The following is an 18,651-nucleotide window of genomic DNA, read 5'->3' as shown; positions in this document are numbered from 1 at the left end:
TGCAGTTTGGCCAGAGCTTAGTGGCGATGACTCATTTTACTTCACTAGGTGTCATTTGGCTGGGAGGCTAGAATCGTCTGAAGTCTCACTCATTCACGTGTCTGGTGGTCGACGCCAACTGTCAGCTGAGAACGTAGCTGGGGGTGTCAGCTGAGAACGTAGCTGGGGGTGTCAGCTGGAACACTACCCAGTGCCCTCTTCTTGGGCTCTGGGCTTCCTCACAACATGGCGGGTTCCGAGGGTGAGCATCACAAAGGAGAGAGAGAGAGCTGGGCAGAATCTGCATCATTTTTTATGTCCTGGTCTCAGAAGTCACACACTGTGACGTTCCTTTATTCACGAAGGCAGCCGCAAACGCCCACCCAGTTTTAAGAGGAAGGAAAATATAGACTTCACCACTGGAGAGCGTATGGAACTGAAAATAGTGCGGTAGCCTCTCTGGGAAAACCAAGTCGGCCACGTACAGCTGGGGGATACCAGGGCTGGAGCTTGAACCCAGGGCTGCAGGTACCCCCATGCCCGTTACCCTGTACCCCAGAACTCTGTGACGTCAGGGGCACAAGCCTGCTCCTAGTGCAGCAGAACTGAGTGGTTAAATCTTACACCTGGGCTAGTGCAGCAGAAAGAGCCAGACTTAGAAGCAGAGGCCTTGGACTTTGGGACCTCGGAGGGCTTGGTGCAGGCTTATGATATGAATGAGAGCCATTCTGCCTTCCGGAGCAGGGTGGAGTCACTTGATAGATGTGCCAGGGAAACCAATCTTGCATTTCTTGAGCCTTTCCTGGGTTTCATAAAATAAAACACCAAAATAAAATAAGTCACCAAATCATATGCATGCTAACAGAAGGCATGTTGGATGGACAGGTCCTTGGTATTAAATAATAATAATGACAAGGAATATTGTCTGGCTTACTAATAAGAAAACCTCAGGTATCTATCTAATAACTGGAAAACTGTTTAATTGAAAGGAGGCAAATTCTAGAAAAATATATACCACTGGAGTGAGACAGGAGACAGAACTAACAAGGAAGACTTAAACCAAGCAAGCCCTGCAGCATTTCAGCATTTTTTTTCCTTTTCTTATTTTCTTTTCTTTCCTTTTCCTTTTTTTTTTTTTTTTTCAAGCTCAGGGTAGACAGCATCTTTATAGGTCTAAAAGCCAGAGTGATTTCTGACTTGGGAAGGAGAAGCGTGTTCTCGGGAGTAGATGAGTTCTCCAAAGGGCACCGAGCATGGAGGAGGGAGAGCAGTGAGCTGAGAGGGCAAAGGTCGGGAAGAGGAGGATGTCAGCAGAGGACCAGGACAGTCACTTGCAGGACCGCTGCCTAACTTCTGGGGCCCACTGCCAAGTGAAAATGAGGGGTCCTTCATTGAGAAACAATGAAGAATTTCGAGACCACGACAGTCGCATGTTAAGCCAAGTTGTGGGGCCCTTCTGAGCTCTGAGATTTATGTATCTGCACAGATGGCGTGTCTGTGAAGCCGGCCCGGCCACACGAGAGGCACCAGGTGACAAGGCAGACTGCAGAGGGCTGAGTGTTAAGAGGAAAAGATAATCCAAAGTTCTAGCTGCAAGAGAAAGGTCAGGTAGGGGTAGGTCAGGAAGGAAGGAAGAGAGAGAGAGAAAGAAGGAAAGAAAGGGAAGGAAGGAAGAAAGAGGGAGGGAAGGAAGGAAGGAAGGAAGAAAAGAAAAGAAAAGAGAAAAGAAAAGAGAAAAGAGAAATTGCTTACTCCCAGAAAGTGATTAAAAGAGAATTATTTCAGAAGAGGGTGTTAAGTAGAAGCAGGATTGGCAAGAATTTTAAGAGAGATCCAGTCACTTATTCAAATAGTTTGGACATGAAGGAATGGGTAGGGGGACATGTAGGAGTGGAGAGAAGGGGCTGGAAGAAGGGTCACTGGTGTGGTGTTGGGCTGGAAAGGGCAGTTTTTCTCGGAGGGTGTGTGGACAAACAGGAGGGTGAGTACAAACTCAGTGCAGGTTGCCATAAATCTCAAGGCAGGCTGAAGGTCACTCCCAAGAGGCCTCAAGCCCAGTAGTATTATGCTACACATCAAGTCGTAGGCAGCCTTGGGCCCAAGGCCACTCTCAGACCAGGCCGGTTACTTGGGGTCAGGGTACCACTGGACACTGCTCTCTGAGTCAGACACTTAAAGCAAATAGCTTTCTAGGTTTGGAGCCTACAAGTTCCTTTGGGAAGGGGTATATTCAGTTGTTTATAAAACCATCTGGTGAGCTGAAGTGTTGATGACAGATACGGAATTGATGGGTTTAGCCATCTCAGGTGATATTTTTGAATCACCTGGTGTGATGTTTAATTTTTAGGTGTCAACTTAATTTTTAGGTGTCAACTTGGCTAGACTGTGGTGCTCAGATAGTTGGTCAAACATTATGCTGAATGTATCCAGCAGGTGTTTTGGGGTGAGATTCACATTTAAATCAGCGGACTTTGAATAAAGCAGATGACCCTCTATCCTGTGTGTGAGCCTCGCCCAATCAGTTGAAGGCCTTAATAGAGAAATAACTGACAGCTTCTGAGGAAGAGGGAAGACCTCCTTTGGACTTGAACTGCGACTCTTTCCCGAATCTCCAACTTGATGACATATCCCATGAGGTTTTAGGCTTACCGAGCATCCGCAGTCTGGTGGAGCCAAGTTCCTGTCTCTGTCTCTGTCTCCATCTAGACAGACACACAAATCCTGCTGGTTCTATTTCTCTGGAGAACCCTGACAAAGACACCTAGAATTCTTCACATCACACTGTACAGGCAGCCATTTGCCATCTGCATAGAGCCAGTTCAGCCTTTATCATCAACCTTAGATAAATGCTGGGAATCTCTGAGGCCTCAAATGTATACTTGGCACCTGACTATTTATTGAACGGAAAGTGCCTGAGTGACCCCAGAGAGTGCAACTGGTTTTTTTTTGTGGCCGCTGAGAAAAAGCATGTTGTTTCTTCAAGGGTGGAACTCCCCATCGTCAAGTGGACCACAAACCCCAAGTCCATTCTCTGTTCATGGGAGGCTGACCAACCAAATTAGGGGAATTGTCCTTTGATATTTTAAAAGAACTGTCATAATAAGGAACACTATCTGGCTTATACACATGAGAGAAAGTGGGCAGACCCAGATATTGTTATGATAAAGGAAAATCCTTCCTCTTCCACCTTGATAGAAATCAGTTTAGTGCGATAGAGATGAGTCATCGTAAAGCCAGAGAAAGTCCTCTTCCTGTGGTCTTTGTCTCTTCAGCACTCTTTCCTGTACGATGACAGCCAGCCTAGCACAGGGGAAGGCTGGGGCTCAGGACCCAGAATCCCTGATTCTGCCGTGGGACCTGTGAAACCATGGGCAAGACGTCTAACCTTTCTGGACCTGCTTCCTCACTAGTAAAAGGAAAGAGCTGGATTGCAGCATCCCTGAGGTCAGCTCCAGCCCCACGGTTGCAGAATTCTTTAAGTGTAACTTGAAAAAAATGTTTAATCACTTAAGTCCGCAGGGACAGTTTTTAGGGGCCGAAGCAATGAAAAGTTGAAATGTGGTATAAATGGTGATTTAATTAGCTTTCTGGAGAAAATTCAGGTTTCCTTCTTCCAGTACCTCACTTAGGCCTTAACCTTGTGAGATTTTTAAGGGAACCAGAGAAATAGCCTAAAAATCTATTTTGCAATGCCAGACATTTGAGCATCTGTCATAGTCTGGGTGCAATCAGGAGAGAGAAACCACACAGTGGTTTTAGCAGAAGTTTAATGTAAAGAAGTATTAACTATGATAAAGGAGTAACTATTACATATGAGGATAGTCTTTGGGGTACTCTAGACCTGAAGAGGAATAACCAAGGATGACAGACTTGGAAGGGGTTCAAATCTCACCGGAGAAGGTGTGGTCAGCCCAGCAGAAAGCACAGAAGTTCACTGGTCTGGCGAGGCCAGAGCTGGTTTGGAGATGACAGGCAGGCAGTAGGCCAACCTCCAGAGGTCAGGAGGGGGCCAGATGATCAGCAGTGGGGGTGTAGGGGTACAGGGGGATCCAGGGCCAGTGGGACAGGAGGCCTTGGCCACAAAGGGCTTGCAGAGTAAGTGGGAGATCCGTGTGGGCACTCTGGCCGTGGTCAGGCTGTATGCAAGCTATGTGGGGGCTTTGACTTCTGTGGCCAGAGGGCTGCAGAAAGGTTATCACCAGCATGAGGCTGCCGGGTGCCAGATGGGCTGGGGCTGAGGCAGGCTGATTTCTTCTCTTTTCTGGATCTTGGTGCCCAGGAATGACTTTGGGGGCAGTTATCAGCTTCACATTATTGTCTGGAGGAGAAGCACTAGGTACCGGGTCTATTCACAGGATATCTTATACCAACAGTTCTCAAATGTTCGTGGGTTCCTGATACCCTACTGGGAGTTCTGGGAGGTCATCACTTCTCCCTGGGATTGCTGTTCTGTGGGCAAAATCTGCTGGTGTTTGAGCACAAATTGAGGCAGTGGTGGAATGGAGGAGTCATGCCCAGAGAGAAAAAAAAGGAGCCAGTTTCATTTATGAATGATCTTGATGAAGCAGTGAAATGGTCTAATGTAATTAAATCTCAGCCCTTGAGTACATATCACATGCAGTAGTATCACCACCAAGCTCATTAGAAAAGTTCAAGCAAAGAGAAGCAGTCAAGTTCAAAAGAATATGAAAAAGAATCTGTATATATATATATATATATATTTATAAATATACGTGTGTGTATTATATATATATATATAATTATATATATACGTGTATATATATAATTGAATCACTTTGCTGGACACCAGAAACTAATACATTGTAAATCCGCTATACTTCAATAAAAAGAAATTTAAACATTTTTTAAAAAGTAAATAAGGAATGTATCACCCTTTGGAAGATCTATTTAAGTCAGTGAAATGCTGTTTTCCAAATGACAAATTTGTGATGTTACAAAATCATTCATGGGTAAAGAGATCCATTCAAAGTGCGAGCGAGATGAATGGGTTTGAGTGGAACAGAAGGACTTCACTGATAGGGCTTCAGATTCCACCCATCAACTCACGTTGAAGAAGCTACCACTTGCTGAGTTTCGATATGGTGGAGAAGAGAAATACCCACAAGAATCTGAAAAGGCTGTTAAATTACTCCTGCCTTTTCCAGCGAGGTATCTGGCTAAGGCCAGGATTTCTTCCTATACTGCAAACAAAGAGCAAAGGATGGAATGTAGAGCTGACTTTCATTAAGTCAGATATCAAAGATTTTGTAAAAAAGTAAAACAACTCTACTTACTAAATTATTTTTTTTAAATACATGGTTTCTTTATATTAAAATGTGTTATTTAGGTTAACATGGAATATGTTTATCATTATTATATTTTAATGAATATGTAAGTAAATGTGTGAAATAGTTTTAGCTCTAATTGTAATACAGTACATATTGATAGCTCTAATTCACATCAACAGAAGCTCTCTGGGAGCCCTCAGCAATCTTGAAAGGCGTTGAGGACCAAAAAGTTTGAGAACTGCTGTCTTAAATAGATTTCCGTTAGCTACTTGAATCCACAAAATGGCAGGAAGTTATAAGTGCTTGAAGCCAAGAGAGGGAGGTGACTTACTCAAGGTCACATGGTGAATCAGAGTCAGAGGTGGGTCTAGATCATGGTCTCCAGCCAAGCAGTTAAGAGCTTTCGATCTGGCGGGGAGGGGAAATAGCTCAGTGGTAGAGCACATGCTTAGCATAGCATGCGTGAGGTCCTGGGTTCAATCCCCTGTACCTCTGTTAAGTTAAAAAAAAAAAAAAAAAGCTCTCCATCTGGCTCTGGGTCCATCCTGGGACCCTCAGGCCAGTTATTCCCCTGCCTGTAATTTCTCCCCAGTGGCCACCTCTGTAAAAGGTTAACATTATCTCTCTACACAGGTTCACATGAGGAATAAACGCACTTATGGGAAGCACTTAGAACAATGCCTGACATTCATTGGTTTTTTATTAACATTATTATTATATGAATATTTTGTCCAACTAGTAAGAATTTCAATATTTTATGAATTCCTCCTTCAGTTCCCTATGACCCACCCCCAACCCCACTCACTACCGGCCCTGGGGAAAAGTCCCTTTGTCCGGATGTCTTGAAGAACCAAGAACCAGCTGCCTGTGAAGTGAGTGGTGCTTGGAAAAGAAAGTCTTAGGGAACTGACGGCATCCACTCAAGTTAGCACCAAGCTGTTATTAAATTAATAGTCACCTGTCCGAGTGTGGCTTTATCCGTAACCTTAGCTCTGTGGGCAGGTGTGGCCGCACCGTGCCCTCCACCTTTCTGATTTTACGTAACGGAGCCCGTGGTGTCTCAGGCACTCAGGCTGCGTCTGTTTCCAGCCCTGAGGAAAAGGGAGAACTGAATAGGGATGGCGCTTTCCGTGTAGTTAAGAGAGAGGTAAAATAACTGTAATTTCACAGCAATCACCCACAAGCGATGCCGCCAAAGGCGCCAGTTCTCCACTATAAACCTGAGCCACTGCGGGGAGCGCGTGGCAAGGCAGAAATGAGCACACCATGAGGCGCTCGTGTATGACAGAAAGAAGGCATCACTGCCTCCCCACCCGAACCCCTCGGCACACAAACCCCAAGGGGAAAAACACTTTGTGCAGCTTGGAGTGTAGTATTTTTCTCCTTCTCTTTCAATAAAAGAGAAAAAAGCGAAAGAGAGAAATCTTAGTAAGCCCCCATTCCAGGATGTTGGCTGCATTGTTAGCAGCTTCGCGAGCAAGACTGGGGGTGTCTTCCCTTCCCGTCCCCTCCCTGGCAGTGGAGCCCGTCCTGATGGGGCCTTGGTTTCCAGGGGAGCCAACAGCAAACGAGAGCGAGTGGGTGGTTTCTCCCTCCAAATCCCATTTCAGGGCCAGGATACCACTCAGTGGGAGTAAATTATACAGAGATCAGTTCTCTAATCATTTTGTTCATTCATGTGTTTGCTGAAAATGTATTCTTTATAAAATGCAGGTCTCTAGCCCACTCCGAGGTAAAGAGAGGCTTGCCTTTCAGACACACACACACACACACACACACACACACACACACACACACACACACACGCTCTTTGAGGAGGGTGCTGAAAAGGGGAAGGCAGTGGGGGTAGCAGGATGCAGCCCCTCAGTAATGCTGTCTGTCATGGTCACCTGTGTTCCTGCTTATCACCCCTGCAGAAGACTGCAAGCTCCTGAGTAAATGCATTTTTTTTAATCCCCTGTGTAATTAACTCCAGTGCCTTGCACACAATGAATTGATGGTCAATATATATTTGTTGTGTAAAAGGATACTTTTACAAATGACTAGTTTATTGACACTGAAGGTGAAGTAGTAGTCAGAATGAAGTGGGGTATTGATTGACATCTTGAGCCTGATGAAGGGTCTAGATATAAAGTGGTAGGATTAAAGTCTGAGGATCTGTACTCATGACATCCTCATGGAGCAAAGAGCAAAGTGTAGAAGAAGGTAAACTCCAGAGGAATGTACTTTGGCAAGGTATAGCCAAAGAAAAGCATTTCTCATGGTTAGAATTGTCCTCAGAATGGACTGTTTGAGGGCTTTAAATTGCTGGTGAGTGGGGCTATTTAAGCATAGACTAGACGATCCCTTGGGGGTATAGAAGTTGGTGGTCTGACATCATTTGTGTTAGACGATGTGATGTCAAAGGTTTCTTTCCACCTTGGGATGCTGGGGTTCCATGGTTTCAGATTCCCCATAATCACCATGCTGGAGGTTCACGTTCAGTTCAGCACCTATTTACTGAGCCCTTACCCTGTGCCAGGCATCGCCCTGCACGAACATTAGGAGGACAACGACAAATCACAGAGGGCCACTGCCCTTTCAGGTAAGGCTGGGGCATGGATTTAGTCTGTTCTTGTCGGATCGGGGTCTGGGTGTTAGTAATCCTGCATTCCTTCCTGCTGACGTGCCCAAGCCGACCCGGGACTCTGCCGCTTTTCTTTCTAGGCTGGCGTCGATGGAGAGAGCATCGGCAACTGCCCCTTCTCTCAGCGCCTCTTCATGATCCTCTGGCTGAAAGGAGTTGTGTTCAACGTCACCACCGTGGATCTGAAAAGGTAAAGGGTGCTGCGTTCTTGAGGGATACGTGCTGCTGCAGGAACAGAGGATCTTCCATGAGGGAGGGCGACAACCTTTCCGTGGCTCCCAGCAGCTACCCGCTCACACACCCCTCGCTGGCCAGACCCCCAGTTACAAGGGGGGCTTCGAAAGCGAGGATCACACTTGGGACAGAGCATTTCACTGTCCCGAGGAGCAAGTCCCGATTCGCAAGGGAAGAGGAGGCAACGGGCAGTGGATGTTGCAGCTGAGAGTGTCTGGGACGGACACCTGAAGATCCAGGAGTGAGCTGTCCTGGTCATACTTGTGCCCCCATCCTGGGCGACCCCAGGGGGACTTCAGGTGTGAAAGTCCAAGTTTCCAGGGAGTTGGGATCCAGGCTGTTCCCATCTTTAGAACTTTAGTGTGAGAGCTCTGGATTCGAGGCCAGGGTAGAGAGTTACTACTGTTCAGCCTTCCAGGTCCTCTCTCTTTCTCTATGTCTGTCTGTCTGTCTGTCTGTCTGTCTCTCTCACATCCATCCTTTATATTATCATAAGGGTATTTTTCCTAAAATAATCCTTTAATCATGTGACTTCCCCTGCTCAGAAAACCTTCTGACACTTCTCATCACTCAGGGCAGAGTGCACCAGCAGCCCTCCTTGTCTTTTGCTTGCTTCTTCCCAACATTATGTCCTGACACTTCTCACCAGGACTCACCCGCCTCTGTCAGGTTGGACTTCTCTCTGCTGCTCTGGTGCCTCTGGTCTCCTGTTCCCTGGGAGGCTGCTTCTGCTTCAGGGAGGCTCTTGGTCTTTCCTAAATGGAGAGAGGGTGCCCAGCCCCCAGCTGCTGCTCCAGCCCTCTCCCCAGTGAAGCCCCCCTTCCCACCCCACCACTCTCAGGTGCATCCATCACTCCACCTGCCCTCCACACTCACCCGGCCCCTGTGGTCCACGCTGCCCGGCTTCACCACTTCACATCTCATCAAGTTACGGGATCTACAAGCCGAGTGCTTTACAACTGGTGAGCGCTTTCCCATAAAAGATCACAGAGCATATCACCCTGTGAAGGAGCTCTTATTTCTTCGTTCTATACAAGGAAACCGAGATGGACACATTTAAATGACTTGTTCAAGGTGCCCACTTAGGGAGAGGCTGCCGCAAAAAAAACCCGGTTGGTCTCCTCGGTTCAAATGCCATGCCCTTCAAGACACATCAGTGATGAAGTTTATTTTGTCGTACAGGTGAGACCTTGAATCCCTCATGGGCGTGTGGTAAGATTGGGTTTTAAGTTTCTTTGTCTCCTCCCTAGCAGCTCGTTCATTCACTCGGGGGGCCCAGCTAATCTCCGTCAAATGAATGAACACACAGTCATTGTCTGTGACCCGCACGGCAAGCAGACTTTCACACGGTTGGACAGACTGGCCTTTTTCCGTGGAGAAGGGTGGGTTTTGGAGGAGTGTGGGTGCAGGTGTGCTCCCGTGTTTGGCTGGAGATCAGACTGGGAGAGGGAGCCACCCCAGCAGCCCCCAGATGCTTACGATTCCCTTTCCTGTCCGTCATCACGGCCGAGCCTGCCAGCACCCGTCCAGGTAGACTAGGCAAGCATCACGACTCCACTTTTATGCATAAGGAGACGTTCTTCCTGAAAGAAAAATTATATACAGATGTATATATATTTAAGGAATTTTTAAAAATGTACGACCGTGAAGTTTAGCAGTTCCTAGGAAAACTGATTTCTTACCCTGGCACCTCCGTTGACTGGCTGAGGGGCCTCAAACAAGGTACTTCTCTTTGCTGAACCGGTTTCCTCATCTGGAGTGTGGAGATGGGCTTGGTGCCGTGTTTATAGAGTTAGTGTGGGGACCCGGGGAGGCGGGCAGGGGCCGCACTTGCAGACGCCTCGCTAGAGCTCTTCTCAGCATCCTGGTGCCCTGACGGAGCTGGCCGTGCAGCCAGGGACCGTGCAGCCAGGGAAAGGGGACTGATACGCATGACATGATCTGTACGGTAGACCTGGCAAGATGGAATTAAGCTCTCGTTGTATAACGTCGTAAATGCTGATGAGGGTCAACAGAGAGAGAGAGGGCCACCCCTGACCAGTTCCATCAGCCACACCAGCTGGGCTTCGGCGACCAGACGCATCCTTCCCATGGATGCCAGGCTCCGGAGGCCACGGTTCCGTCGAATCATAGAAAGAAATCATCACTTCTGGATCTTTAAGCCACAGAGAGCTAATTGCTGAAAAACAAAATCAGTACAGATTTTCCCTCCCCGCTGAGAAGCCAAGTGTTGCTGCCTCGTGTCAGCTCTGAAAACCAGAAGAAGGTGAAGAATGTCCTCTCATTGCCTGAAAGGAGAGACACACACAGAGTAAACACAGGGACTAAGGAAATGAGATTTCAGAAATGCTTTCGGAGTCGATGGTCTGAGGAGTTCCAAGTGCTGCAGAAGACAGCTGGAGAGTGCGTGTGTTTGGGCAAGGACGTGGGAGCGTGGGAGTGGCACCTTCATTGAAATTCCTCTCTTCCCCTCCCAAGCCGATTATGCCAGGAATTTGTTGCATTACAGACTCCTCTTCCCCTCCCCGTTGTTTACACTTTTTCGGTTCCTCCATCCCATGTTCTCCATGCCTGCCTCCCACAAGGCGTGTTGCATTCTCAGAGAGAGCGTTTAAGGTGACTCTGATGTTCCAGCCCAGCCTCGGGAGTCTCCATCACTCCTCCTCCTCCCTCTCCTCAGGGCGGCCCTCCCCCTGACCCCCGCCCTCCCGCCCCCACCCGTCTTCCCTCCCTCTGCCCCTTCCTTGCCCCTGACTTCTCACCTGCTGATAAGCACATCAGCCCACCCTTGGACGTGGACAGGGTCCCACGTCAAATACAAGGTCACTTTCCTTCAGTTGCACGACCACAGAAGCTAGTTCTTAATGGAAGAGTGTGACTGGATTCATTAACATTTAAAGTTTGGGGTGCTGCCTGGTGCGTTTTTGTTAAGCTAATTGGTGAAGGGAACTTTGAAAGCAAACCCCAACCTCTGCCCTGGGTATCTCGGAGGGAAGCTTGGCACTGGTTTAGATGGTCACCTGTGATCACTATCTGCCTTTTCAGTCTCACTCAACTCTGTCGTCTTGGCTTGCTCTTCTCACTGACTTCCACTGGATGGATTTCCTGTGTCACACCACATCCTTCCAGAACCTTCTCCAGCCTCCCCTGCCCCGCACCTCGCACTGGGTCTGCTCTTGCTGACAGGCTTGTAGGGCAGCACAGGGAGCCTAAAGGACCGCCCATCCCAGGTCTGCCTGACCGCGAAGTACCCCGGCGTCAGCCACCCCCTGAACCTTGCTCTCTCCACAGAAAACCAGCTGACCTGCACAACCTCGCCCCGGGCACCCATCCGCCCTTCCTGACCTTCAACGGGGATGTGAAGACAGACGTCAATAAGATCGAGGAGTTCCTGGAGGAGACTTTGACTCCCAAAAAGTAAGGAGCTGCTTGTTTCCGGGGCTAATGTCAGGGAGGGGTCTGTGTCGGGTCTGCAAAAGCCCAGCATTTGTGTTCAGGGGGGCAGGTTTCCAAAGGAGCCTTATCCATCCAGAGCACAGGACCCTCTTTCTGAAGAGAGAGTCTCAGAGCCCCCTCCCCACCCCCAAAGGGCTGCCAGTCTCAAGGCTGCTCCACCAAGTCCAACTCCAAGAGTTGGTACCTGCTAATACACAACCTCATTGCTGACTCTAAGTTTGAAATCCCACAGCAGAAAATGAATGCTGTTTTCAAGAACTAAATAGAGTTTCGACTTTGCCTGGGAGACCCCGAAGGGCAAGTCCACAGTGAAGTTAACATTTTCCCTTCTAGAAGTGATATCTCCCCTCAGGAGTGCCTGCCTCCGTCGAGGCCACAGGAAATGGGGGACTGAAACAGTGCAGAGCCAGTCCAGTGGATGGAGGCCTGGGGTCCACTCCGGGCTCTGCCAGCGATGCTCTGTGCTGCTTTGAACCAGCTCCTTCTCTGGTCTTGGCCTCACTTCCCTCCCCCGTGAGAGGCTGACCCTTCACGCCCATCTTAGCCGGGCTCCCTCCACCCCCACCCAGCTGTGCTCTTTGGGGGCTGTTTCTTTAACTCAAGGCTCTCCAATCTACACCCACAGCAGGACCAAGGGGGTCCGTGAGACCCCGGAACTGTATACGTATATCCACGTGCACAGGTAGATTTTTCCGGAGGAGGGCCGTCATCAGATTCATCACCGTTTCATCAGATTCTGGAAACTTGCCATGACCCAAATCGGGCTGAGCAGAGACACCGCCTCCTCTCGCCCTCTCCACCCACATCGCCTGTCCGAGCTCTGCTTGGTCTGGCCCAGCTCCCTCTGGACTGCAGTTGTGTGTAGGACGTTTTATTAAGTGCACTCCTGCCGAGCCAGTGACCCTAGGATCTGCCATGCCCGGGTAGCAGAACCTCAAAACTGTGAAAATGCACAACTCCAGAGGGCTACCGAGGTGGGGCCCTGGTGGTGGACCACGACCATTGTGGAGCCCCCGGGAGTGTCCCTTAGATGCTTCAGTGTGGGTCAGACTGGGGCAGCTACCACAGTTACCTCCCAGGAAAGGTCAGCAAGCCAGTGTCTCAGCCCCACAAAGGGACACCTGCTGTTCTGCCTACAGCAAGCCACCAGCCTCGGCTGGCTTCCCACTGACTCTAGCTGGGAGGTCGGTGGGGTGGCCCGTGTCCCCAGGCCCCCGGAGGAGTGCAGGCTGGCCTTCGGGTTCTCTAGGGGGCAGCAAAACCCCCGTAACTGTTCACCGGACGCTGGTCTGCATATGTTTCTCATCACGCCGCTGTTTGTAAAAGCTGCCAGACAGCCAAGAAATTGTGGGAGCCTTTTTCCCCTTAGCTTTATTTTTCAAAGGAAAAAGAAAAAACACATACAAATGCTCCGACAATTTTTTTTTTAAAGATCACTTTTGGTCGCACAAAGCATTTGGTGTCAAAACGAGGAATCCAGAAAGTCTCACGGAGTTTCTAAATGAGACTAACTTCCTCTCCTCCGACTGGCCCAGCTAATGCTCCACAGGGAAGCGTCAGAATTTTCATCCACACGCCGGCCTTTCCCTTTCTTCCTCGTGGACTGGCCAGAGTTAGTCGAATTCAGAACTGAGAGTCATGAAGCCGAAGTCTGGTCACCTTTCTACCCAGCGCTTGTTGGGTGACGTTGGCCAAGCCTCTCTCCCCCTCAGACCCTCCCCATGTCCTCATCTCTGCAACCACATGGTCTCTAAGATGCCTTTCTGCAGAAGTTCAGTGACTCCATGAGTTTTTAAAACTGCTTTCCTCAGAGCTGGTTGGTGAGCATTTCTGATTAAAAAATAGCCTCTAATTTAAAAATAAAATAAAATAAACAGTTACAAAAATTTCGGAGGGAGAGGGGAGGTGAACTGAGAAAGTCTAATTACATGGCATGTCATTTAGTCAGCCAGCTATTAAGCAAGTGTTAACAGGGTTCTGAACTCTGCCAGATTGGAAGCCACTTTGAACTCATTATTTAAAAAAATGTCTATAGATATGTCACAATAGTAGAAGGCATGAAGGTTCTTCTAACCATGTGGGAGGTGGAGAAGCAGCCTTGGCATCAGTGACAGGAAGACATGGTAGCTGACAGTCTGGGCTTTGGAGTCAGAATGTTTTGGTTCTAATCTGTACCACTAGGTGGCGCTACACTGTAGTAACAAACTGGCCGCAAAAATCGCAGTATTTTAACAGAATACGAATTTATTTCTCACTCGGGCAAGTCTGAGTGGGTAGTGTGGCCCTCTTCCATCTTGTAGCTTTTGAAATACATTTCCTCCAAGACTCATTCATCAGGGAAAGAAGGAGAGAGATGATACAAAATGTTTTTAGGGCCCAAGGCTCTGGGTGGTTACATCACTTCACTCCCATCCTATTGGCCAGAACCCAGTCACATGACCCTGATCTAACTGAGAGGGAGGGGCTGGGAAATACAGGGAAGCACCTGGATATTTAATGAGCATGAGTGGTCTCTGCTGCAGGTAAATTACTCAAAACCTCTCTGAACTTTAATTCCCACATCTATAAAATGATGACCATCATGTTGATCTTGAGGGACATTGTCGAAGATAATACGACTTACCTTAGTGCATGACAGAGTCAGAGCTCCTTAAATAGCAGCTTGGAGAGTTAGGACAGGTCAATGCCTCTTTTGTGACTGTCTCCCAAGTGCAATCATAAGGCCAGTTGGTGATCTTAGGCCTTAAATCCACAGATCCCAGTGGGTGTCTTTTTAATGAATAAGCCAGCCCTCACCCACCTCCAAGGATCATGTGTTTACGTAGCAGGGGCAAGACGAGGCAAGCACACAGGATCAGAAGAGTCAGAAGCATTACTCTGCTTCTCCAGGGAGGGTTTATGAGGGGAGGAAGCAGGAATAATGGAGAAGGGACAGAGGGGACGATGTCCTTCCACTTTTCAGATCATTAGAAAACAGAGGGTCAACACTCAAGCTGATAGGAGAGCCCCTGGAATCAGCAGAGGTCACTCCGTGGGGATGGGAGGACCATCTCTCTTTTTCTCTGATGTGTCCGCAATGCAGGGGACAGGTCTTGGCCCCTCTTAGGTGCTTACTGCACGGTAGTTTAATTGCATGGGGTCCTTTTGTTGGGTGGCATGGTGGCCTGTGGCTAGTCAGTGAGACGTCGGTTGGGACTTTGAGCCAGTCAGAGCACTTCCATCTGCAACCATACCTTACTTCTTTTGCTATACTATTTACAAAAAAATAAAAAAATATTTTGATGAGAAACCAACTGTTTTACTTCCCAGAATGAAGCTTAAGTCCATATCTAGGATGAATGCATTTGAAATATGATATCTTAAAACAGAGTGGAGAAATTTTTTCATTAGAACAGGGGTTGGCACACTTTTCTGGAAAGAGCCACATAGCATTTTTGACATCGTGGGTGGTAGAGCCTCAGTCACAACTCCGTTCTTGTAGAGTCAAAGCAGACATAGACAATCCGTAAGTAGGTGGATGTGGCTGTGTTGCAATAAAATTTTATTTGTGAATACAGAAATTCAAATTTCATATCATTTTCACATGTCACAAGATAACATCCTTTTTAGATCTTTTCAATCATTTAAAAGTGGAAAAACTATTGGTGGCTCACATGACGTATATAAACCAATGGGCTGGATTTAGCCCCCAGGCCATAGCTTGCTCACCCCTGAGTTAGAGAAATTCCCCATCTCTTTGATTTGTCACCAGGTCACATCGCAATATTATTTCAAAGATGTTTCTATAAATGGAACATTATTTGCTAACCTTTTAGAGAAACAAAATGTACCCTGGAGCCCACTTATTTGCATGTTTAAAAATATAGTGTACATATGGAGCTAAAATGAGTGCACTTATTAGCATCCTATACAGTACCTGCCCCAAGTCTAGGTACCAGGATCCCTGAAACTGATATTTGAAGACGCATGTTCCACAAGGACAACCTTCAAATGGGATGTTATGCTAAAGTCAAGTCTCAATGACTCATAGTGCTTAGAAAACAGGATGGTACTACCATGGTTCCCCTGAATACATGGCCCTTTGTCGCCCTTCTTGGATTTGATAACCGCCTGCTCGTGTTTGACCCACGCAGATCATGAAGAAATGGTCAGATTAACTGCAAGTCTGATCAAATGATGGCATAAATTAAAAAAGAAAAATCCCAACAAACCCAAATGAAAAATGCACTTTCTAGGGCCCTCTCTCTTTACATTATTACCTTATTGAGCAAAAACAAGGAGTACTGGGTATATGTTAATAATAATTTTAGGCATTCAACCCTGAGAGCATGTCAGATTCTGTGGGAGAAGGCCAAAATAGGGAAGGATGATCCTAAAATCTCGTGTCTTGGAAGACTACCAGGCGTCTTACAGGAACCCTTGCTTTGTGTCCACAGTCAGAGCAGATGAATTGGTGATTGGATCCCCAGTATATTCAGGAAAAAGATGTGTGCAGACCTGTGCAGAGCGCCCCCTCCTGGTGGACGGAGATCGTTCCTCCATGGTGCTCAGCACCGCCCTGGGGAGTGTGTGGGGGCTTTGAGGGAACTGTGGAGTCCACGGGAGGCCACAGGACATGGAACTTAAGAGCTAGGCTTCCAGAGTGAAAACTGCCTGGGTTGGACTTCAGGCTCTGCCACGTGGCTGCTTGAGCAGAGACAAAATGCTTAAATTCTCTGTGCCTCTTTTGTCTCTGGTGGGAAATAAGACTAATGACAGCACCAGTGGAATTGTGAGGAATAAACGATGAATCCACGTAAAGGGGTCAGAGCAAGTGTCTGGCACAGAATAGGGACTCAGTACAAGTTAGCTTTTGCTGATACGGGAGAAGTGATGGTGTGGGAAGACCACTGCTCCAGCACCCAGAAACCGGGTTCTCCAGGTCCTTCCACTGTTCATTATATGGGGCCTCAGATAGTCATTTAACCTCTCTGGTGTCCAATCGCTTCCTTGCAAAATGAGGATGATAATGCCTCTGAGGGCAGAGGGCTGGGCCTAGTGACCTTCTGAGGACTCGTCCGAGGCAATATCTGAAATTAAACAGAATGAATGAAAGCTCACATGGCCCAAAAGTGGGCAGTCCTAGCTAATGGGTCAGTGGGGGAGCAAAAAAAAAAAAAAAAAAAAAAAAAAAGAGCAACAAATAATTGTTAAAGGCTTTTTGGGTCAAGTTATTTAAAACATTAAAGCAAAAAAAATTTTTTTTAAACTATGTAAACATAAAGCAGCCAAATGACTTGCAGTCCACAGCTCTTCACCCAAGGACCACAAAGGTCCACGTACTTGATGATAATACAACCAAACAATTGTCCCTCATCTCCTCCCTCCCTTGCCTGGTCATCTACATAAAATGCTTACGAAATAATTTTTTTTTAAATTAGAATGGCTCGTTTTGATGGTGCCAGTGGGACCAAAAACAAAGATTCTCACACAAGCCAGGGTACCTGGTTCAGTCTCAAGGCCAGTAGGAAACAGTCTTAACCCCTGTTTGCTTGTTATATTCTTCTGGCTTCAAAATGGAAGAATGTGTGAGAGGGAGGGGCTGGGTCATGGCAAATCTATCTCCATGCCTGGAAATAAAACCATTGAAAACACTCATCCTGCCGATGGAGCCTGGTAGCTTCCACATTTTACTCCTGCACACAAATAAGAATATTTCAAAAGAGGACTGTGGGTACTCTTCCTTCAGAGAAATGGTTTTGAGGTCTCAGTGACAAGGTGCCTAGCACCTCCTTGCTCACAGAATTAGCTCCACGCAGCTAGGATGACAATCGCAGGCGTGGCAGGGGAGAGTTATTTCAGCGTGGGTTGGGGAAACATCAGGGACCCCACCTGGTACAGAGCAAACTCACTCAGAATTTTGACTGAGGTCTGTGCACGGCTGCATCGTTGTCGGGGGTCCCAGGAAGAGGACACACCCTGGGCCCTCCGAGTGGTGTTCTGATTCTCTGCTCATAGACTGTGTCCCCCAGGCAGGTCTCACCTCACTGGACTCTGTTTTCCTCTGTTATTGAACTTGGGCTGCGAGTGCCCACCCTCCCCATAGAATGGGTTGGAAAAAACCCCCAAAGATTTGTAGATGCAGCTAGAAGCAGGAGTGTAGCTTGCTGGGATGGAAACAGGCTCTCCCTTAAAGGACCTCCAGGTTCTCGCTGACCCTAGAACACTGGTCTTCCATTCCAGGTACCCCAGACTGGCCGCGAAGCACCGGGAGTCCAACACAGCGGGCATCGACATCTTCTCCAAGTTCTCCGCCTACATCAAAAACACAAAGCAGCAGAGCAACGCTGGTGAGTGGCTCCCTCCACCTTCGAGTCATCTGAGAGTGTTCCCTGAAGGGGTTTCAACTGGGTGGTAAAGATTCAGGGGAGTCGGTTGGCTGGGAACACAGGACGGGGGGCGTGCGGAGGGGGGAGGAAACTCCAGCCACGGAGACCGGGAAGAGCGTCCGGAGCCTGCAGTGCCGGCTGAGGGCTGGGTTTTATCTGTGGGCAAGGCAGTCACTAGAGGTGCATGAAGAGGCCCTGTTGGGAGAGTGGCCTTTTAGGGACGAGGAGACGGAGAGGCGCATGGGAAATACTTTGAATTTACTTGGTGATCTTGCTTCACTGCTGTTTGGCCCCTGTGACGGGTTGAGCGTTATCCCCACAGTCTCTTCCTCCGCCGCCACGGACCTCAGGATGTGGCCTTATTTGGAAATAGGTTCTTTGCAGATGTAATTGGTTAAGGGTCTCGAGATGGGAGCATCCTGGTTTAGAGTGGTCCCTAAATCCAATGACTGGTGTCCTTACAAGAAGAAGAGAGGACGCACAGAGACGGGGTGGGGGGACACATGAAGGCGGGGCGGGGATTGCAGTGCTTCAGCCGTGAACAAACCAAGGACCAGTTGGGGCCTCCAGAGGCTGAAGGGGGCACAGAGGAGCCTTGGGAGGGAGTGCGGCTCTGTGACACCTTGATTTTGGATTTCTGGGCTCCAGAACTGTGAGGATCGATTTCTGTTGTTTTAAGCCCCCCAGTTAGTGGTACTTT

General features: G+C 48.1%; 1 protein-coding gene and 1 long non-coding RNA gene across 4 annotated transcripts in view; one reads left to right on the top strand and one right to left on the bottom strand.

Moving 5' to 3' along the window:
- The window catches only part of CLIC5 (chloride intracellular channel 5), a 154,319-nt gene that overhangs the window by 100,979 nt on the left and 34,689 nt on the right, over positions 1–18,651 (top strand). For all 3 annotated transcript variants that reach the window (XM_010973833.3, XM_010973834.3, XM_045509344.2), the window contains 3 exons: positions 7,974–8,083; positions 11,419–11,544; positions 17,806–17,912. In XM_010973833.3, coding sequence (XP_010972135.1) covers positions 7,974–8,083; positions 11,419–11,544; positions 17,806–17,912 — 343 coding nt within the window. The remainder of the gene's footprint in view (positions 1–7,973; positions 8,084–11,418; positions 11,545–17,805; positions 17,913–18,651) is intronic.
- LOC141574244 (uncharacterized) lies at positions 8,090–11,101 on the bottom strand. Its single transcript, XR_012501154.1, has 3 exons — positions 9,810–11,101; positions 9,004–9,710; positions 8,090–8,882 (listed from the first exon to the last, which is right to left on the bottom strand). It is a non-coding gene; the product is annotated as an uncharacterized LOC141574244 (long non-coding RNA).

This window comes from Camelus bactrianus, chromosome 20, assembly GCF_048773025.1.
Source record: "Camelus bactrianus isolate YW-2024 breed Bactrian camel chromosome 20, ASM4877302v1, whole genome shotgun sequence".
NCBI classification, from domain to species: Eukaryota; Metazoa; Chordata; class Mammalia; order Artiodactyla; family Camelidae; genus Camelus; species Camelus bactrianus.
This window is presented reverse-complemented; position numbering and strand designations above follow the sequence as displayed.